At 34.6% G+C, this 23,232-nt stretch overlaps 1 protein-coding gene across 1 annotated transcript in view; it reads left to right on the top strand.

Annotated features, from left to right (window-relative positions):
* The window catches only part of unc5db (unc-5 netrin receptor Db), a 185,982-nt gene that overhangs the window by 150,954 nt on the left and 11,796 nt on the right, over positions 1-23,232 (top strand). Inside the window, exons 10-13 of the mRNA XM_073840261.1 lie at positions 5,395-5,751; positions 6,573-6,657; positions 13,657-13,828; positions 22,449-22,676. Of these exons, the coding sequence (XP_073696362.1) occupies positions 5,395-5,751; positions 6,573-6,657; positions 13,657-13,828; positions 22,449-22,676 (842 nt within the window). The remainder of the gene's footprint in view (positions 1-5,394; positions 5,752-6,572; positions 6,658-13,656; positions 13,829-22,448; positions 22,677-23,232) is intronic.

Below are 23,232 nucleotides of genomic sequence, written 5' to 3'. Positions count from 1 at the left end.
TTTGTTGTGGATGAGAATTTAAGAATTTGCTTTAATTTCTTCATATGTCTGGTGAAACTAAATCAGGTTTAGTTCTCTGCTTTAGGTAGTGGTTACAGTTGAGGTCAAAAGTGTACATCCCCCTTTCAGAATCTGCAAAATGTTAATTAGTTTACCAAAATAAGAGGGATCATACAAAATGCATGTTATTGTTTATTTTAGTACTGACGTGAATAAGTTATTTCACATAAAATATTTTACAATATTTTAGTCTAAACAACACATCTGTAGCATCTGAAGGGCAAAATAAGAAAAATGTATACCTCCATTCTGTTTTTTTGCTTTTGGAACATCAGTAAGCGTTTAAACCTTCTGTAATATTTGCATATGAGTCCTTCAGTTAGTCCTCAGTGTGAAAAGATGGATCTCAAAATCATACAGTCATTTTTGGAAAGTGTTCAAATACACAAAACTTTTGGGACCTGAATGAACAGCAGGCAGTTTAACTGTTCAGGACAAACAAGGGACTCATGAACAGCTATCACTGAACAAAAAAATACAGTTGTGGATCATTCAGATAAGAACACAGTGTTAAAAATCAAGGGGTTGTAAACTTTTGAACCGGGTAATTTTTATAAATTCAACTATTATTTTCTCTTGTGGAGTATATGTAAACATCTTTAATGTTAATCTTATTCAGGTCAGTACTAAATAAACAATAACATGCATTTTGTATGACCCCTCTAATTTTGGTAAAATAATTAGCATTTTGCAGATTCTGAAAGGGGGTAAACTTTTGACCTCAACTGTGATTTACCCAAAAATAAAAAAGTTGTCATAATTTATTAACCCTCATGCTGTTCTAAACCTGTGTGAGTTAGTTTCTTCTTTGGAACACAAAGCAATACATTATGAGAAATGTCTAATACTCATATTTTTTTGTGGACACCATTGACTTTCTTTGTGTATGGACAGTTGAAATGTTCTTCACAATGTGTGTTCTACAGAAGAAAGAAAGTGATACCTGTTTGGAGCATTTTTTTAGACCTTAAAAGGATAATGTAGAAGTTGATCATTCCAAATGTGCAAATTAAGCAGCACGTTTCCTTGATTTCAGCATTTTCCCACCATAATTTGTTCCATCCCGACACCTTAGAACTTTGCAGGACCGTTCAAAAATGTAAGACACACCTGTCATCACCCTATTGCAAAACCTTGACCTGCCCAAGCATGGCGACTAGAAATATCCCAAACGCCTGACACGATCAGCCCAGCCTGGGGTAATTAACGATTTTCCTAAAAATAAAGACCCATTAGCCTCCTGCCTCCCACCGCTCACTGTGCAGCAGCTGGCCAGCAAGGACTAAGTGACTCAAGTGTTAGAGCTACTTTGGCACCGGGATGAATCGTGGGGGCTCGGTGACGGTGTGTGTCTGCCTCAAACTAGAAAAGGTGAGAGAGCAACAGCGAGGGATGAAGACCCCCTTCCAGGAGCTGTTTCTGAGTTCAAGCTGGGAGGTGACAGATTTAAAAACTTGAAAAACAAAAAGGTCATTTAGATGTAGTTCATATATGTACGCCCTCCTGAGTAGCTAAATGAATTCATTTTACAGGAAAACGCAAATCTCTCAAGATGTCACTGGAGAATTAATGCTAACTGTGCTGATGGGTGATGACAAGCAATTTAAGGATGTGACTATTAAAATTAATCACGCCAACTGAGCAACTGTTGCCACTGTTGCCATGAACATTCAACAGTGACTAAACGTTCATTAACATAGTAGCAGGGTGAGAAATTAACTTTTTCATTAAGGAGCAATATTTGTTCCCTGGAACTTATTTCACTGTGCTATGTTGTCTTTAATGTCAAATACTTAATTTGACCCAGTTACTTTAAAGTGCCCCTATTATGCCATGTTAAAGGTAGTTAATATTGTTGTAATAGTCTCTTAAAACAGGTTTACATGTATGCAAGTTCAAAAAACACTTCAGTTTTCTCAAAAATTAGATTTAATTTTACCCCGTTTCTAAATTATTCGTAAACGACTCGTGTGAAGCAGTTCGAAGAATCAGTCTCTCTAAACCCCTCCTTTCAGTGAGCCCTCACCGCTGTGATTGGTCAGATGGTGCAGTCCTTTTGGATTGGTCTACCGCTTCAGCGCAAAACGAAACGCCCATTGGCATAACTGAATGACAGCTGTGGAGACCTGTTAATGCATAGAAAAGATAGCCTCGATTTTACCCTATCAATTCGAGCCGGAGTCTGACGATGAAACGGTTGAAGTGGCACATCGACAAGAAACTGTTTTGCAAGCACGACTGGAGCAGGACGTTTCTCAGTGGGTGTCATATTATAACTGTGGAAAGTGCTTGCAATTTGCTTTTGTAAGCGAACCGGGCACACCTCTACGTTGTGAACTTCAACACTGTAACGTACAACCCATAACACTGCGTTAAGCCATCGTTTATCATTATCATTACTTAAACTAATAAGGCAGACAGACAGTCAAGCTGCATCAATCACAATTTTTATACTACATTGCACTCACAGCTGAACAACAGAACTACAGAAACGCAAGTTAGCCGCTTACCAAGACATGTGCGGGGTTGTTACACACCAACGTACACAAAGACGTATTTTGAACGATCGCTAGAAAATACAATCATCAATTATTAATCATACTTACAGGTAGAAGTTCAGAGGAGCAAGCCGGTCCAAATAAACTGGGCACTGATCCATTTTTTAAAACCAAGCGTTTGGTGAATCTCGCGTTGTAACGTTACTCCCCAAGATTGGAAAAACAGTCATCAGTAAAATGACGCGAACACAACACAAGATTGGCATTGGACTGCTGAGGTGTTGAAAAAATTAATGTTAACCACTCATTCTTGGTAGTTTCATCTTTCGGAAGGGCATATAAAACAAATTCACTCTCACAGCGCAGGGCGTCTTCTTGACATGATGTAACGTTAATCCACGTGAAAATGGTAGGCCTACTGTTTGTGGGCGGGCAAGTTGTTTGCGAAATTGAACGTGGGCGGACATTACGCAAATGCGTAGTTCGTGACGTGTGGCCGTTACAGAAAAAAGATTCGAATTGCTGACGACTCGTTTAGGCGAATGTGAGCCGGACTCTTTTTTTTGTTAGACAAAAACTTCATTTATAGTGCACTGTCGGCGTCACAACTTTGCAGATAGTTTATGTTCACATACAGCTACATGACACACTACATGAAATATCATATTTGAAAAGGCATAATAGGGGCACTTTAAGCAATATTTTTAACTGTTGTCAATATAGACTGTTTAAAATTGTATATAATAGGAGTTCATAGGGCTGCAATATTATGGCAAAAATCATTATTGTACATATAGAAAACAGTATATCTTAAAACGCATTTGTTTTGTTTTGGGCAAGACACATTCTGGCTTCATAGACAAACATGTCAGTCCATGACATTAGCCAAGTCTAGCACAAGTTATGCATAAACTCCCATTATAATCGCTGAAGCTACAAAATATTTTTTTTTTTATTTACATTGTATCTGCACTGTGTTGTTTATGATTAGGGAGTTTGCGCGCACACTTAACAACAGCTCCAGCGTTTGCAGCACTGATTAATTCAACAGAAACGTGTTTGATTGGCTATAAGGCTCAACGCTGCACAAAACAGCACGTAAAAGCAATCTGATGCCGTGTGAGTGAATCTGAATGTAATTCTGCGAATTGACGATTTTGATTCATTTTCACACTTCATTTAAATTGACAGCCGTAATACGTTGTTTAATTGTGCAGGGGCATTTTTGGCCCATTTGTCTTAAATTTATGGAGCATTTATGTTCATTTAGGTGGCATTTTTGCCACAAACCCTCGTTAATTTCCGACTCTGCATAGTAGCAATGAATGCAATCTGCTATCTTTGATAAAAGTTTATGAAAACAAGTACATTTGCTGCTCAGGGCCACTTGCATAATTTAAAAGGCCAGCTAACTATGGGTCCATCTTACAGGGAATAAGTTGTCTCCAACCTTATATACTCCCTGAATATATCTAAGTACATATATATGTATGTATATATATATATATATATATATATATATATATATATATATATATATATATATATATAGGGCTCCACAACTTGGCCAATAATTTTGTCATTTTGTCAATGATGATTTTAACAGCAATATGACATTTCTGTTGAAAAGTCTCATTTCTGCTGCTGAAACCAACAAGGACCTTTTTCTTGTTCTTTATTATTATTAATTATATTACGTAATTATAAAAATGTGAACATAAATACACTGCCTGGCCAAAAAAAAAAAAAAGTCGCCACCAAAAAAAAAGGTCATACACTCTAATATTTCGTTGGACTGCCTTTAGCTTTGATTATGGCATGCATTCACTGTGGCATTGTTTTGATAAGCTTCTGCAATGTCACAAGATTTATTTCCATCCAGTGTTGCATTAATTTTTCACCAAGATCTTGCATTGATGATGGTAGAGTCTGACCGCTGCGAAAAGCCTTCTCCAGCACATCCCAAAGATTCTCAATGGGGTTAAGGTCTGGACTCTGTGGTGGCCAATCTATGTGTGAAAATGATGTCTCATGCTCCCTGAACCACTCTTTCACAATTTGAGCCCGATGAATCCTGGCATTGTCATCTTGGAATATGCCCGTGCCATCAGGGAAGAAAAAATCCATTGATGGAATAACCTGGTCATTCAGTATATTCAGGTAGTCAGCTGACCTCATTCTTTGAGCACATACTGTTGCTGAACCTAGACCTGACCAACTGCAGCAACCCCAGATCATAGCACTTAGTTAAATCCAGGTGGCAACTTTTTTTTTTGGCCAGGCAGTGTATATTAATCTTGTAAACTGTAGTTGTACCATAACTTTTCTTCAACTCATGAAGAGATCAGGACTGAGGTGAAGAAAAAAACTTTTTCTTGTTCTGGACTGACCTTGATTCAGTTAAAATGATCTGTAACAGATTAGAAAAAAAAATGACTTAGAATTTTATACTCTTAATAATCTAACACCTATTCAGAACCACATTTCAGGAAGTTAGATTTTGAAGAGTCTATAATTTAACAGTAAAAATAAACCTAAATAAATTCTTTAGTGGATGCCAAAGCACTTTCTTTTCTCACATACTTAAAATTGTCCTTTTCACTTTCCCATTTTTTTCAAGATAAGACCTTTTTACCTTTTCCCAGCACTCTTAGAATGAATATTTTAGCCAAAACAGCGAATTAAATATTTAATTCTTTTCTTTTTGCACGCCTTGATTTTCAGGCCATGGTCTGCTGCACTAGAGCTGGCCTGTCAGGACCCTATCTAACTGTATTCTTTTCCTTTTTTTTATTAACAGCCCAAAATATCACAAACTGTGTTTTCATCTCCCCAGGCAATCCACTTCTGCTAAATTCCTCCATGCAGCCCGATATAACAGTTGGCCAGACGTACAGCAGCCCAATCTGCTTTCAGGACTCCATGGACAAAGAGCTCTTTGACCCCCTGCCAGACAAAGTCAAAGTTCAGAGCTCCTTTATGGTTTCACTTGGTGTGGCGGACCGGGCTGAGTACCATGTTAAAGCCCATCCGGAGACCCTTCCTGCCAACCATCACTCAAACTACAGCACAGTAGAGGGAAAGAAGACCACTATGATTGCTCCTAATGGAATTCACACACTCAGGAAGACTCAGTTTAAGACAAGTGCGGTGTTTGGGCACCTGGGTGGCCGATTAGTCATTCCAAATGCAGGTGAGAGACAGTACGTGTTTGTATTAGATTCAACTCAAGCTATTTTTATGCAATGATAAGCAAGATTAGAATAAATCTTAAGGTACAGTACAGCTATAGTCATTTATATTCTGTTAGCAATTGATTTAGATGAAGTTCACGTGGAGTTCACTCCTTCCAGACCCACAAACAGTGGATTTGGTAACTGTGAACAGTATGCAAAATATCTCTAATCATCTGTTTGCATCTAATAAGTGCACTAAAACCAAATGTTCTTTTCGGCTGATGCTTGTAAAGGTCAACAATTCACTGAACCCACTCTCTGAGGTCCTTGTGCTGAAGAGTTCTTAGGGCCAAAGAAAAACTGTTTGTCTCGCATCAGATTCAGGGAAACTAGAAAAAGAAAAAGAGAAGTGGAGATTAAGGATTTTATTGTTTGACATAAAACAACAATTATTGCTATTTTACTTGAGTGTGCATAAGAAAGTGAGGAAAATAAAAGCTGTCTATTTAAAAAACTATTAACAACTATTGTTATTAAAATGCATGCGTACTTTTATTATCTGTAGACTATCTTGACTAAAGACGAAGATAATGACAAAGTATTTGTCTTCTAAACACATTAAAAATTCTTCCTCTGAGGGTACTTTTCACGAGATTGTAGTCAAATATAATAAAACACATGAACACTTAATGTGTAAATTTAAGAACATGCAATCATTTTTTACTGTGCTAATGAATGTTCATATTGGCAATTATTTCATTTATCATAAGAATCTATGTGTATTGTATAGCTGCACATAAATAGTATCTCAGTGTTGTTGATGGTGTTGGTTTTGTAGGAGTAAGCTTGCTGGTACCTCACGGGGCGATTGCTGATGACACCTCTTGGGAAATGTACATGCTCATAAATCAAGACGAGTCTAGGTAAGACTGTAGATGACATATTTGTATCACTCTCCTATCGTTGTAAAAGTATTAGCATTTCTTCTTAAGGGAGACAAAAGCAAAAAACTTTAAATCAGTTTCTTTTTTTAAACACAAAATTCGAAAGCTTTTAACTATAAACAGCCGGCCACCATAATGAAATTCAAGTGATGGACATATTTCATAAAATGTTTCATTTGCATAATCCACATATCTTGCCAAAAGAGAGACCCAGATTAAAACATTTTAATAGGGAAATAGTTTCAGGCTATGTTCATGAAGTTTCTGAATACTTTGCTTTTGATGATGAAAAACACATTCTTTTTATTCATTGTAATGAAGAAAAAGAATGTGTAACTTGTAGAGGTTTTTATGCATTTGATTTCAGCTTCCAGCTATTTACTATTGTCTTTCAAGGGCATGCCTTAATGCAGCTATAGGGTGGTTCTTGCTGTAGGACAGATGAAAATAGCTACTCATACCAATGATGAAAGTAAAAGCAGTTAGAAGTGCAGTTAAATATGGTAGAGTATTGATAGAATGTGACTATATTGTTAATGCACTTATCTATGAATTATTAAATCAACGTAGAGTGTTAACACAGTGTATTATTAACAGTACTGCTTTAAAGGTTACATATTAAAAGTCAACTGCTATAGATGAAATGGATGCAAATTAGGTCAATAAATTTCAAATACATTGACATACAGTATGTTTATGCGTTTTTATAAGTGCGTTGTAGTGTACAGGTAAGTAGAAATTACATTAGTTGGAAGAAATGAATACGGAATGTACATATCAGAACTGACTTTTATCATCAAGACTCTCTTGCCTTAAATTGAGATCTGATTATGAATATTAGAGATGGAATCTGACTTCACACTGAATGTGTAATGCCATAAAAGCTCTGTCAAACAAGCAGGGCTCTGACTTTGAGTTATTGCACTCTTTTAGGTGAAAAGCTGAAGTCTGATTATGTCACAGGCCGTGACTTGATTTTCCTTTATCACACTGAACATGAAGTTCACAGAAGTGAATCTTTTTTATCCTGATCATTGAGTGATCATTTTATGTGAGTTGTTTTGGCGTATATAGGTCATGGTCTACACCCCCACCCGAATCTTTCCCCATAAAACTTTCCTGAGAGTTTCTGAAGGTCTTAGATTTTGACACGTTGTGTATTATGTATTCCCAGCATGTAAAGGTAATGACCCTGTGTGAGCCTTGATGTATCTCTGGAGACAATATGACTGTTGCACTCTGCCAAAATTTGAAGGAGATCTGACACAACTTGCTGTCATTGCTCAGTCAGAATACATCTTAATAACGACACAGGATGATTGAAGAAACGGTTACAACAAATGAGCGTAAAATAGGGACATTATGAGTCATCGTTAACTGCGTCTGTGACAGAACACTGATTTAGCCTGGAGCCTTGAGTTCAAGGTGCACCCTGTGATTTGATCTTTTATTTTATATGTTTTACTTCTAAATAAATAAAATGAATAGCACTGTTTGCAAATTATGTTAAATAATGATCATATCAGTGGCCTACATGGAATAAGTTGTGACTTATCAAGATTGCTTTCCAGGTGTGCAGTTTTTGGACAGTAAGATTTTTCTCTTTTTTGTCTCTTCTGCTCACCAAGCCTGCATTTATTTGATCCCAAATACAGCAAAAACAGTAATATTGTGAAGTATTTTTACTATTTCAAATAACTGCTTTCTATTTGAACATATTTTAAAATGTAATGTATTCCTGTGATCAATATTTAAAACAGTTGAGTACATTTTTTTTTAGGATTTTTTGATAAATAGAAAGATCCAAAGATCAACATTTATCTGAAATAAGAAGCATTTTAAAGCTTGGAGTTAGTATCATTTTTTTATTTTGGGGGAAAGAAATTATAGAATACTTTTATTTAGCAAGGATGCTTTTAAATTGTTTAAATTGATCAAAGTGATGATAAAGACATTTCTAATGTTACAAAATATTACTATAACATACTAATACATGTTGTTTGAGTAGCAAATCATAATATTAAAATGATTTCTGAAGGATCATGTGACTGAAGTAAAGATGCTAAAAATTCAGATTTGAGATCACAGAAATAAATTACATTTTAAAATATATTCATATAGAAATCTTATATACAGTTATTTAATACTCAAAAAAATCTAAATGTACTGTTAAAAACATTAAAACTCTTGCTGTCCAAAAACTTTTGACTGGTAGTGTGTGTTTGCAAAAATCCAAAAAACATGCATATGCATAAACAGGAATTTCCAGCTAAAATTAAAACTAAAGGCAGTAAAACTGCAACAATTTTCCATCCCTTTTCCAAACTATGATTATAGGAGCAGATTATCGATTTATAAATACTTATTTTTGCACAATTCCGTATGACTTCAAACACTTAATATAGTGCATGAATTGTAAACTAACACATGTTGACATTTGCATCACATAAACAGCATTTGTATGGCTTTTCTAACTTGGTAAACTTGCTTGGTAGACATTGCACTTGTGCTTTTTTCTCATGTTTGTGTCAATACTATTAGTTAGTATTAGGGTTAGGGTTTTGTGTAGACTGTACATTACTTTTAAAAGTGATAGAGCATTAATCTTTTAGTGCTACTCACTGAAACTGCTGTGATAATTACAACAACAGCCTAATAAAACACTGCCAGATTCACATTTGTTTGTTTTGGATAAAAGTGAATGCACTTTAAAGTGTCACGAAGCGAAGAAGCAATGTCATATTTTATAGAAATGTTGATGATTTTGGTGTATCATTTAAAAATTTACTACTGCTGTCACTGCGACTAATAATAAAAATATAAGTTTTTAGAGGAGGGTGTTATCTGAGCTCAGTATTTTATATCATACTCTGTAAAAAAATGTTTAAATGTTTTTTTTTTTTGGCCTATACAAACATCTACAATGATATTGAACAATAGATTTTGCATATGAGTTAAAACTGTGACTGTCCTCAGCTCAGGGTACCATGTGATTCTAAATAATTATATGACAATATTGAATTACAATTACAATATAATTCATGATAAAAGAAGCAACATATTTTAAAGGGATAGTTCAGTCTAGAATGACAAACCAGCGGTTGTTTCAAACCTGAATGATTTTCTTCTATGGAAGAAAGAGAAATTGATGTGCCTGCTCTTTTCTTTTTAATGCAAGAGAATGAGGATAATCAGGCTCCCAAAAGGACAAAAAAGCACCATAAAAATATAAAACAATTAGTCCACTGTAAAAATGAATGCACTGTATAAATCATGTGATAACTTTGTCAGTTTAGGTAATTATTCACAGATAATCTTTATGAAATTTTGTTTGGACAGTTTGGACATTCTAATGGTGCGTTCACACCGCCCCAAACGTCAGCGTCAGTTGCGGCAAGATTACATGTAAAGTCTATGGTTGAGTCCGTCAGAGGTCCGTCAGAGGCTCTGCGGCTGTGCGTTGGATCCGTCAACTTTTCAAGCGTTACCTGCGTTTCAAGCGTCAACACAGCAAACGCAAGCAACACAGAAGTTCAGCTAGCTGAACTTTTGACGGACTTGACGCTGTGCGTCAACCAATCAGAGCGTCTCACTGTAGCGACGTCACCACACGTACCTTGAATGAAGTGGGAGCAGAAAAAAAATCATTTTTGGAAGACAAGCTCATTGTAGCCGTCTGCAATCACAGAGAATTGTATGATCTGTTCTCGTTGTTGTATAAAGACAGGAATGTAAAGGAACTTGCTTGGATCAAATCTTTTCTCAACGTAATTATTTCCCATTTCGTTAGCTAGCGAAACATGGTCATGAGAAGATTCCAAAATGTCCAGTCCCTACTAGCTTGCCATTGTTTATTCAGGGGAAGTGTGCAAACTAGATACGTTGGGAGCGTTGCCTGACATGTGCAGTGTGAACGCACCAAAAAGCAAGCGTTGCAAGCTTCAACGTACATGCGTCAAACTAGATGCGTTGGGAGCGTTGCCTGACGCAGACAAAGTGTGCGGTGTAAACGCACCATAATATAACTCCTTTTGTGTTCCACGAAGAAGGAAGGTCATTGAAGTTTCAAATGACATGAGGTTGAGTAAGTGATTATGGACTTTTCATTTTTGTCGAACTACTCCTCAAGTCAAGTCACTGATCAATTTGCCACACTGAAGTCACGGTCAGATGCCCAAATGAAAGAATGAATACATAATGGAAGCATTAAGTTTGCCTGTCGCCTCCTACAGTGTCCGCTAATGCTCCAGCACTCTGCCGCCTGACCCTCTAGCAGTGACTCATCAGTCTTTTTGAATAATACTTCTCAATACAGACCTCGGAGCTTGCAGGATAAGACCCTTGATGATGAGGAGGACAGTAGTAAAAAGCATGACAAGCTACTTAAAGTACTAAAGTGGAAACTCGTTTGGAAGTGCAGTTCCTTATTCAACCCAGGTAATCTGCCCCCAGCCTTGACTCAAAAATACAAACCAGTGTTGTTGCAATGAAGAAATTCTGTCTTCTGTTTGCACATTGCATTGCTAAGTAAACAAGCAGGATGTTATTTGAATTATGCAAAGACAACAAGCCTTTCGATTGAGTTGCTTGTTGTTCCAATGCATACTGGAAATGTTAATTGAAGGACAAGGACTTGAGGTTTTTACCTCAAGGATGTCAGTGTCAAACAGATACAGTTGAGGCATTTTAGACATTCATCATGCTTTGTCCTTCATACAGTCTCTTTTAGTCACACCTGAATGAGGTTTGAATCACATTGAAGTTCCTACAGACCTGACAAGCCTGAATAGTAATTAGATGTAAATAGAAGAACACTTGAAGAGAGTTTGGAAGAGGACAGACTGATTGGCTGTAAAGAGTGGTTTAGTCCTTATTCCCTCTTCAGCAAAGCTGAATTAATATAGATTCAGATAAACTGTAAAAGCTTATGGCGTCCTTTGGGCATACTGCAAAAGCCCTTAAAGCGAGTTCTGCCGCTGTGGTGCTCCTAGTTTTTCAGTTTGTAGTGAATTTTCTAGTACAAAGTGGCGAGTTGGAAAGAATGAAAGAACAAAACTTTGGATATACGTGGCTCTTTGGTGTCTCGTTGCTTTCTTTAAAGTATTAGAAGCACTTTTTATTTTTGTATTTTATTTGATATGTTTGACAAACTATTACCTAACAGAATTATTTATTAATATTTTCTAACTCAGTGTTGGCTAACTTTACAACTATTATTCACAGCCCTGCCTGAAGCTTATTACATCAGTTTTTAACGAATAGTTCACCCAGAAATGAAATTCTGTCATTAATTAGTCACCCTCATGCCATTCCAAACCCGCAAAACCTTTGTTCATCTTTACAAGTTAAGATATTTTTGATGAAATCCAAGAGATTTCTGATCCTGCATAGACAGCAACTACCATGTTCAAAGCACAGAAACGTAGTAAGGACATCAGTAGTTCAACCATAATTTAATGAAGCTACAAAAATACTTTTTGTGCGCAAAGAAAACAAAAATAACGATTTCTCTCCCAGGTCAGTCCTCCGTCATTATCGAGATGTGTTTTCTTTGTACACAAAAAGTATTCTTGTAGCTTTATACATTTACGGTTGAACCACTGATGTCACATGGACTATTTTAGTTATTTTAGTTCCTTACTACATTTCTTACTACGTTTCTACCGTGGTAGTACCCTTGCTGTCTATGGAGGGCCAGAAAGCTCTCGAATTTCATCAAAAATATCTTAATTCGTGTTCCAAAGATTAACGGGTTTATGGAACAACATGAGGGTGAGTAATTAATGACAGAATTTTCATTTTTGGGCAAACTATCCATTTAAATTGCTCAGTTTTGTCTGTCAAACGTTGACATCTGTCCAATGTTTATTTCTAGACAATAAAATCAAAAGGGCGATATATAGATTTTCATGTTTTACAGACTATGCAGTGTTGACAACCAAAAGGCTTTTCTCCGTCCTTTCTGTTTTCCTTTTTTTTTTTTACCTTTAAATTTGCATGAAAGGCCAAATCCTTCATTAACTCTTTCTCATTAATGGGTTTTATGTTATGGTTTGCCACCACAAGGAAAAGATGGAAGGTAGCGATAATGGCCAGAAGATCATAAGCAATGACTAATGAATATGCAAAAGCTGGTAAACGACTCCAGTGCCCTTAGAAAATCAGTAGCTTCCACTAAATCAAGGTTCTCAGAGTCGTGTTTGCAATGTGATTCTGTAGACTGCAGACGTGACAGTTTTTATCATTATATTATTTATGCTGGATAACAAGGGTGGTGGGCACAAAGATTTTTCGGTCCATGTGTGTTTATTGTGTTTTGCTTTCAGTTTTTTTTTTTTATCTGATCACTCTGTTCGATTTAGCTAAATGTGTTGACTATTTAAATAATTGGCCAAAGTGTAACAGCGAGGTTGGATTCCCAAGGATTGCATGTACTGATAAAATGTATACTTTGAATGCAGTGTAACCTGCGTTAAAGCATCTGCCAAATGCATATGTTTGTTTATTAATTTATTTACTTACATTACTACTCAAAATAGCGCCAAGGCTGCATTTAACTGTTTTCTGAATAAATAATATATTTTAAAATGTTCTTGATTCTTGTGATGGCAAAGCTAAATTTTCAGCAGCTGTTACTCCAGTCAGTGTCACACGAACCTTTAGAAATCATTCTGATATTGATGCTGATTTTGTTCTCAATAAACCTTTATTTTTTTTTATTTGTTATTATCATTGTTGAAAAAAGATTTGCTGCTTAATATTTTTGTGAAAACTGTTTTTTATGGTTCTTTGATCAATAGAAAATTCAAAAGAAATGGGAATAGAATTATAAATGTCCACCAAATAAAAGTAGTATTTTCTGAGTGTATTTTATTTATTTCAAAATAAATAATGGTGTGGGTTATCTATTAATTATCTATATATTAATATTTCTCTTTTTTTTTTTTTTTTGTTTTATGTTCATTTTTTTTGTGCCAGTGCCCAATCAGAGGAAAGGTGTGAGATACTGTTAGGGCCAGAGATCACATATGGACCTCCGGGGCTGAACCTGTCCTATCCTGTTGCCATGACGATAGCTCATTGTGCTGAAGTCAGCGCAGAAAACTGGAACATTAAACTCAAGAGACAAACCAAGGACAACAAGTGGGAGGTAGGAACAAAGACATGACTTCTATGTTTTTTACAGCAAATTCATTTCAAATTCCTTGTCGATTAATATCAATGGTCCAATATAGTACAATGCACTGGCAACCTTTGTCAACATAACCATAAAAAAAATTATTAAACACTTTAAAATACATAAATGCACATTTAAATATATACCTCCAGCCCCTGAAGATTAAATTTATGCTGCCATTTAGATATATTTCTAAAGTCTTGTGATACAGGCTACATGATCCATGAACCAATTATAAGTGAAGTTCGTTTGAACCACATCCTGTAACTGCTTTGTGCTGGCATTTGGAGGTGTGCGTGTTTTAAAAATGTGTTGATTAGGCGATTGCACACTCTTGACAAGAGATCCAGGGACAGCAGTTCCTCAGAGGAGGCTACGGCAGTGAAGTGCTCAAGGAAAAAACAATTACAGCCTGTAATAGCTGGGAAGACACACAGTTCATGGCAGTCAAACAGCAGGAGCATCGGGACAAGGTGCCCCATCAGACCCAGGATATATCGATCTGGTTGTACTAGAGGACCACCTGAAATAAGAGCTGACACGAGGCAATCAGGACAGGAGTCATGGACGGGACCTCCCTCCTGACCCTACTACAATCACTCACATTTGTCCCAGTCCCATGTGTTTTTTACTCTGGCATCAGCCTCGGAAAACCTAAAACTGTCATTACGTTTTGAAAGTTGATGTATTAATGAAAGTTTACAGTAGCGGCACAGAGTTTGTTATTGAAGGCGGCACAGAGTTTGTTATTGAAGGCGATTAGATAATAACCTTCTTTTTTGTGTCTGACCACCAGCGTGAGTCATTATTTAGATGAATTTCAGATTGTTCCACAGCACGGTACTTATCCTTGAGATTACCACCAACAGTCTTCACGAAAATGCATTTGCTGTCAGAGTTTTTCCCTGGCTTTTAAGAGTTTTATTTAAACCAGTGACAGCTCCAGTGTTGGTGATGGCTGAAGTAATTACATAAAAACTGCTGGTTAAATCACAGACTTGTCAAAGAAAGACTGCAGTAGTACAAATGTATATCCTTTTCACGTGCATCACATACTTTTTATCAGTTTGCAAAGAGTGTTTTTTTCTGAGGAGGTCATTCTGTTTGATATTTACGTTGCTTTGAAGAGCTGCAGTCACATAAATAAATGGTCGTCTGTCAGAAAAATGAAAATAGAGCCTGTATTGTATGAATGTCTGTGCTTGACTTGATGTTAGCCTAACCTTGTCAAAGAAATACAGAAGTGACCTCGCAGATTCGTGATTTGTGAGTGATGCTAAGTCTGTGTGGTGGAGTGAATTTAGCTTTTTCCACTGATCACACAATTACGCTGGCAAAAATACAGGCTGAGCTGAGAATCTTTAACACGCTGAGGTGAAAAAAATGCAGCAGCTGCAAGTCAGTCTGTAAGAAGATGGTTTCTTTGAAGGCCTCCATACCAATGAGAAACCTCTTTGAATTTAAAGTTATATTTATGAGATCTGTTACTGGGAGTACTTTATTACTTTGAACTTTTCATGTCCTATGTTACAATTAGACTTTGTGGACAGCTTTGTGGCACATGCATCTGCTGATAATCTTGTTAGCTGATATAGAACTGATAAGGTTAATTAACTTTAATTGCTAATGTTTCCTACAGTTTTATTGTGACAGAAAAAAAGGCTGCTCAGTTAAAAGAATAGGTCTCCTGTATGACTTTTCCTATCTGATATATAATAATAATAATAATAATAGTAATAATAATAATAATATACTGGTGTCTCTTTTCCATGCAATTATGATAAATCTGGCAGAGTTGGGTAGTAACTGATTACATGTAATCTGGATTACGTAATCAGATAAAAAATTAAGTACTTGCAATTAGACTAAACTACATTTTAAAATACTCATAATCAGACTACAGTTACTTTTTATGGATTACATGGTTACATATTATTTACACAATAGCAATAAATTATTGATAATTTATTAATTTTCCCTAATTCCTGTATTCATCTTTTCAATTTTTCTTTCTGAAATAGCCTACTGCTTATATACATTCAGAAAGTCTTCAAGTTTTGTAGACATTCACATGAAGATCAGTCATTAGTCAGGTTGCAACACAGCATTTGACCACTGATTTACAAAAGAAATTTCATGTTTAAGTGTTTTAACATTGCATTAACTACTGATGGACACACTGATTTTTATTTAAATGATTACTATGTAGGTATTTAACCATTTATTTATGTATTTGGAAGGCTTTTTTTCTTTCAAATACATTTAAATACACAAATTCACAAACTTTTTTGTCATTTCATCTTCTTTCTCCTGTATGGAAGCCCGTTTCTGTCACTGAATAAAAAAATAAACAAGGTAATTGTTATCTCACAATTCAGACTTTTTTCTCAGAATTCCGAGATATAAACTTGCAATTCTGATAAATGAAGTCAGAATTGTGTGATATAAACTCACAATTGCAAGTTAAGTCAGAATTGTGAGAGATAAACTCGCAATTCTGAATGAACATATCAGTCTTTTTTTTCTCCTCAGAACTGGACTTTATCAATCGCAATTGCAAATTCATATTTCACAATTGTGAGGAAAAAAAAGTCAGAATTGTGAGATACAAATTCACAATTGTAAGAAAAAAATCTGAATTGCGAGATACAAAGTCGCAATTGTGAGAAAAAAAGTCAGAATTGTGAGATACAAACTCACAATTGTAAGAAAAAAAGTCAGAATTGAGAGATACAAAGTCGCAATTGTGAGAAAAAAAGTCAGAATTGTGAGATACAAACTCACAATTGTAAGAAAAAAAATCTGAATTGCGAGATACAAAGTCGCAATTGTGAGAAAAAAAGTCAGAATTGTGAGATACAAACTCACAATTGTAAGAAAAAAAGTCAGAATTGTGAGATACACAGTCGCAATTGTGAGAAAAAAAGTCAGAATTGTGAGATACAAAGTCGCAATTGTGAGAAAAAAAGTCAGAATTGTAAGATACAAAGTCGTAATTGTAAGAAAAAAAGTCAGAATTGTGAGATACAAAGTCGCAATTGTGAGAAAAAAAGTCAGAATTGTGAGAAAAAAAGTCAGAATTGTGAGATACAAACTCACAATTGTGAGAAAAAAGTCAGAATTGCGAGATACAAAGTCGCAATTGTGAGAAAAAAAGTCAGAATTGCGAGATACAAAGTCGCAATTGTGAGAAAAAAAGTCAGAATTGTGAGATACAAACTCACAATTGTGAGAAAAAAAGTCAGAATTGTGAGATACAAAGTCGCAATTGTGAGAAAAAAAGTCAGAATTGTGAGATACAAAGTCGCAATTGTGAGAAAAAAAGTCAGAATTGTGAGATACAAACTCACAATTGTGAGAAAAAGTCAGAATTGAGAGATACAAAGTCGCAATTGTGAGAAAAAAAGTCAGAATTGTGAGATACAAACTCACAATTGTAAGAAAAAAAGTCAGAATTGTGAGATACAAAGTCGCAATTGTGAGAAAAAAAGTCAGAATTGTGAGATACAAACTCACAATTGTGAGAAAAAAAGTCAGAATTGAGAGATACAAAGTCGCAATTGTGAGAAAAAAAGTCAGAATTGTGAGATACAAACTCACAATTGTAAGAAACAAAAATCTGAATTGCGAGATACAAAGTCGCAATTGTGAGAAAAAAAGTCAGAATTGTGAGATACAAACTCACAATTGTAAGAAAAAAAGTCAGAATTGTGAGATACACAGTCGCAATTGTGAGAAAAAAAGTCAGAATTGTGAGATACAAAGTCGCAATTGTGAGAAAAAAAGTCAGAATTGTAAGATACAAAGTCGTAATTGTAAGAAAAAAAGTCAGAATTGTGAGATACAAAGTCGCAATTGTGAGAAAAAAAGTCAGAATTGTGAGAAAAAAAGTCAGAATTGTGAGATACAAACTCACAATTGTAAGAAAAAAAGTCAGAATTGTGAGATACAAAGTCGCAATTGTGAGAAAAAAAGTCAGAATTGCGAGATACAAAGTCGCAATTGTGAGAAAAAAAGTCAGAATTGCGAGATACAAAGTTGCAATTGTGAGAAAAAAAGTCAGAATTGTGAGATACAAAGTCGCAATTGTGAGAAAAAAAGTCAGAATTGTAAGATACAAAGTCGTAATTTTAAGAAAAAAAGTCAGAATTGTGAGATACAAAGTCGCAATTGTGAGAAAAAAAGTCAGAATTGTGAGAAAAAAAGTCAGAATTGTGAGATACAAACTCACAATTGTGAGAAAAAAAGTCAGAATTGCGAGATACAAAGTCGCAATTGTGAGAAAAAAAGTCAGAATTGCGAGATACAAACTCGCAATTGTGAGAAAAAAGTCAGAATTGTGAGATACAAACTCACAATTGTGAGAAAAAAAGTCAGAATTGTGAGATACAAAGTCGCAATTGTGAGAAAAAAAGTCCGAATTGTAAGATACAAAGTCGTAATTGTAAGAAAAAAAGTCAGAATTGTGAGATACAAAGTCGCAATTGTGAGAAAAAAAGTCAGAATTGCGAGATACAAAGTCGCAATTGTGAGAAAAAAAGTCAGAATTGTGAGATACAAACTCAATTGTGAGAAAAAAAGTCAGAATTGTGAGATACAAAGTCGCAATTGTGAGAAAAAAAGTCAGAATTGTAAGATACAAAGTCGTAATTGTAAGAAAAAAAGTCAGAATTGTGAGATACAAACTCACAATTGTAAGAAAAAAAGTCAGAATTGTGAGATACACAGTCGCAATTGTGAGAAAAAAAGTCAGAATTGTGAGATACAAAGTCGCAATTGTGAGAAAAAAAGTCAGAATTGTAAGATACAAAGTCGTAATTGTAAGAAAAAAAGTCAGAATTGTGAGATACAAAGTCGCAATAGTGAGAAAAAAAGTCAGAATTGTGAGATACAAACTCACAATTGTGAGAGAAAAAAAGTCAGAATTGCGAGATACAAAGTCGCAATTGTGAGAAAAAAAGTCAGAATTGTGAGATACAAAGTCACAATTGTAAGAAAAAAAATCTGAATTGTGAGATACAAAGTCACAATTGTAAGAAAAAAAATCTGAATTGCGAGATACAAAGTCGCAGTTGGGATAAAAAAAATCTGAATTGCGACTGAATTTATATCTTGCAAATCTGACTTTTTTTCTCAGAATTGCATTATATAAACTCACAATTCTGACTTTTTTCTCAGAACTGTGAGATATAAACCTCAGAATATAAAAGTCAGAATTGCGGGATATAAACTCACAATTGCAAGAAATAAAGTCAGATTTTTTTTCTCCCAATTGTGACTTTGTATCTCACAATTCTGACTTTTTTTCTGACAATTGCGAGTTTATATCACATAATTCTGACTTCATTTCTCAAAATTGTGAGTTTATATCTCAGAATTCTGACTTTATAACTCGCAATTGTGAGTTTGTATCACGCAATTTTGAGAAAAAAGTCAATAATTCAAGTTTGTATCACACAATTCGGAGAAAAAAAGTCAGAATTGTGAGATACAAAGTCGCAATTGTGAGAAAAAAAGTCAGAATTGTGAGATACAAAGTCGCAATAGTGAGAAAAAGTCAGAATTGTGAGATACAAACTCACAATTGTAAGAAAAAAAGTCAGAATTGTGAGATACAAAGTCGCAATTGTGAGAAAAAAAGTCAGAATTGTGAGATACAAACTCACAATTGTGAGAAAAAAAGTCAGAATTGTGAGATACAAAGTCGCAATTGTGAGAAAAAAAGTCAGAATTGTAAGATACAAAGTCGTAATTGTAAGAAAAAAAGTCAGAATTGTGAGATACAAAGTCGCAATTGTGAGAAAAAAAGTCAGAATTGTGAGATACAAACTCACAATTGTGAGAAAAAAAGTCAGAATTGTGAGATACAAAGTCGCAATTGTGAGAAAAAAAGTCAGAATTGTGAGATACAAACTCACAATTGTAAGAAAAAAAGTCAGAATTGTGAGATACACAGTCGCAATTGTGAGAAAAAAAGTCAGAATTGTGAGATACAAACTCACAATTGTGAGAAAAAAAGTCAGAATTGTGAGATACAAAGTCGCAATTGTGAGAAAAAAAGTCAGAATTGTAAGATACAAAGTCGTAATTGTAAGAAAAAAAGTCAGAATTGTGAGATACAAACTCACAATTGTAAGAAAAAAAGTCAGAATTGTGAGATACACAGTCGCAATTGTGAGAAAAAAAGTCAGAATTGTGAGATACAAACTCACAATTGTGAGAAAAAAAGTCAGAATTGTGAGATACAAACACAATTGTAAGAAAAAAAGTCAGAATTGTGAGATACAAAGTCGCAATTGTGAGAAAAAAAGTCAGAATTGTGAGATACAAACTCACAATTGTGAGAAAAAAAGTCAGAATTGCGAGATACAAAGTCGCAATTGTGAGAAAAAAAAGTCAGAATTGTGAGATACAAAGTCACAATTGTAAGAAAAAAAATCTGAATTGTGAGATACAAACTCACAATTGTAAGAAAAAAAGTCAGAATTGTGAGATACACAGTCGCAATTGTGAGAAAAAAAGTCAGAACTGTGAGATACAAAGTCGCAATTGTGAGAAAAAAAGTCAGAATTGTAAGATACAAAGTCGTAATTGTAAGAAAAAAAGTCAGAATTGTGAGATACAAAGTCGCAATTGTGAGAAAAAAAGTCAGAATTGTGAGAAAAAAAGTCAGAATTGTGAGATACAAACTCACAATTGTAAGAAAAAAAGTCAGAATTGTGAGATACAAAGTCGCAATTGTGAGAAAAAAAGTCAGAATTGCGAGATACAAAGTCGCAATTGTGAGAAAAAAAGTCAGAATTGTAAGATACAAAGTCGTAATTGTAAGAAAAAAAGTCAGAATTGTGAGATACAAACTCACAATTGTAAGAAAAAAAGTCAGAATTGTGAGATACACAGTCGCAATTGTGAGAAAAAAAGTCAGAATTGTGAGATACAAAGTCGCAATTGTGAGAAAAAAAGTCAGAATTGTAAGATACAAAGTAATTGTAAGAAAAAAAGTCAGAATTGTGAGATACAAAGTCGCAATTGTGAGAAAAAAAGTCAGAATTGTGAGATACAAACTCACAATTGTGAGAAAAAAAGTCAGAATTGCGAGATACAAAGTCGCAATTGTGAGAAAAAAAAGTCAGAATTGTGAGATACAAAGTCACAATTGTAAGAAAAAAAATCTGAATTGTGAGATACAAACTCACAATTGTAAGAAAAAAAGTCAGAATTGTGAGATACACAGTCGCAATTGTGAGAAAAAAAGTCAGAACTGTGAGATACAAAGTCGCAATTGTGAGAAAAAAAGTCAGAATTGTAAGATACAAAGTAATTGTAAGAAAAAAAGTCAGAATTGTGAGATACAAAGTCGCAATTGTGGGAAAAAAAGTCAGAATTGTGAGATACAAACTCACAATTGTGAGAAAAAAAGTCAGAATTGTGAGATACAAAGTCGCAATTGTGAGAAAAAAAAGTCAGAATTGCGAGATACAAAGTTGCAATTGGGATAAAAAATCTGAATTGCGACTGAATTTATATCTTGCAAATCTGACTTTTTTTTCTCAGAATTGCATTATATAAACTCACAATTCTGACTTTTTTCTCAGAACTGTGAGATATAAACCTCAGAATATAAAAGTCAGAATTGCGGGATATAAACTCACAATTGCAAGAAATAAAGTCAGATTTTTTTTCTCCCAATTGTGACTTTGTATCTCGCAATTCTGACTTTTTTTCTGACAATTGCGAGTTTATATCACACAATTCTGACTTCATTTCTCAGAATTGTGAGTTTATATCTCAGAATTCTGACTTTATAACTCGCAATTGTGAGTTTCTATCACTCAATTTTGAGAAAAAAAGTCAATAATTCAAGTTTGTATCACACAATTCTGAGAAAAAAGTTCAGAATTGTGATATAAAAGTCGCAATAACCTTTTTTTTTTGTTGTTTGTTTTGAAATGTTTCAAGTACCACTGAGATTTTTATAAATACATATTTCAATAAATAGGTATGACATTTGTATGTTCTCCGATGTTGGTTATTGGTTACATGACATAAAGGTAAACAAACTAAATATAAAGTTTTTTTAATGTATTTTAATTAAAAAATATATGATTTCATTAATTACTAGCTTTTCATTAAACTCATCAACCTCCTGCAGTTACTTAACAAACACAACTTTGGGAAACCTGGATGTAATATAATATTTAATGCACTTCATGTTGTTAATTGCAACAAATGGAATATATTTTCTTACTCTTTGTATTTTTGTGTCAATATGGTACAAGATTATCCTATTTATATCAATGTGATAAATGAGTTGAGTCATAAGTAATCTAAAAGTAGTCTGATTGTATTACCTAAAATGTGATTACTTACTTGACAGCAATTGCCCTGCATTGTATAGATCTCATTGTATATCTCATAATTATGCAGGTTTAGAATGCATGATGGTGAGAAAATAGAAAGAAATAATTTTTTAATTAAACTTACTTGTACCAAATTTTCCTACATTATCATGCATTTTTTGAAGAGTAAAATAAGTCAAATTTGGGAACGGGTCATGTTGCCGTGATTTGATCATCTCTTTCTTGGTTCGCAGGAAATAATGTCAGTAGATGATGAATCAACCTCCTGCTATTGCCTGATGGACTCGCATAGCTGTCACTTGTTGCTGGATCAGCCGGGCTGTTATGCACTGGTGGGGGAACCCATTACTGATGCCGCCATTAAGAGACTAAGGATTGCTGTGTTCAGCAGTATGGAGAACTCCTCCATGGACTATGACCTGCGAGTGCACTGTGTAGATGATACACCGCATGCCTTTCAGGTGAACATGCAGTCAAAATCACATTACTTAAGTAGAATGCAACAGCCTGGTTTCGAAAGTAAAAATCCCATTCATTTTCATAGGGGAATTGATTTTTAATGATAACTTACTTAATGATATATGCTTTTGTTAAACAGTTTTGTAAAACATATTTAATGTATTTATTGTTAATCATGTTTAACAACTGATTTCATGGTGAAAAAGCACATTATCCCACGATTCTAGATTGATATAGTGCTCCATCATTTATAATTTGGTTGTCATTCACAGTGCTTCTTGGGATTGTAGTTCTTTCCCTCATGAAAGCATTAAAGAAAAAGTTCACCTTAAAATAAAAAATGTATGAGAATTCACTCACCCTCAGGCCATCCAAGATCGTTTCACCTTTTTTTTTTTTTTTTTTTTTTTTTTTTGGTAAATTGTGATTCTCCAGCTGTGTGGTTTGGTTCATGGATTATAACTCTTAAAATACTTTTTTTTTTTTTTTAATCCCTATGGGGAAAAATGGGCTGCTGAAAAAGTGGGTGGGCACTGTTTTAGTTTCAAATATCTAGAA

The sequence above is a fragment of the Garra rufa genome, chromosome 5 (assembly GCF_049309525.1).
Source record: "Garra rufa chromosome 5, GarRuf1.0, whole genome shotgun sequence".
NCBI lineage: Eukaryota > Metazoa > Chordata > Actinopteri > Cypriniformes > Cyprinidae > Garra > Garra rufa.
Note: the sequence above shows the minus strand (reverse complement) of the source record. Positions and strands in the feature narration are given on the sequence as shown.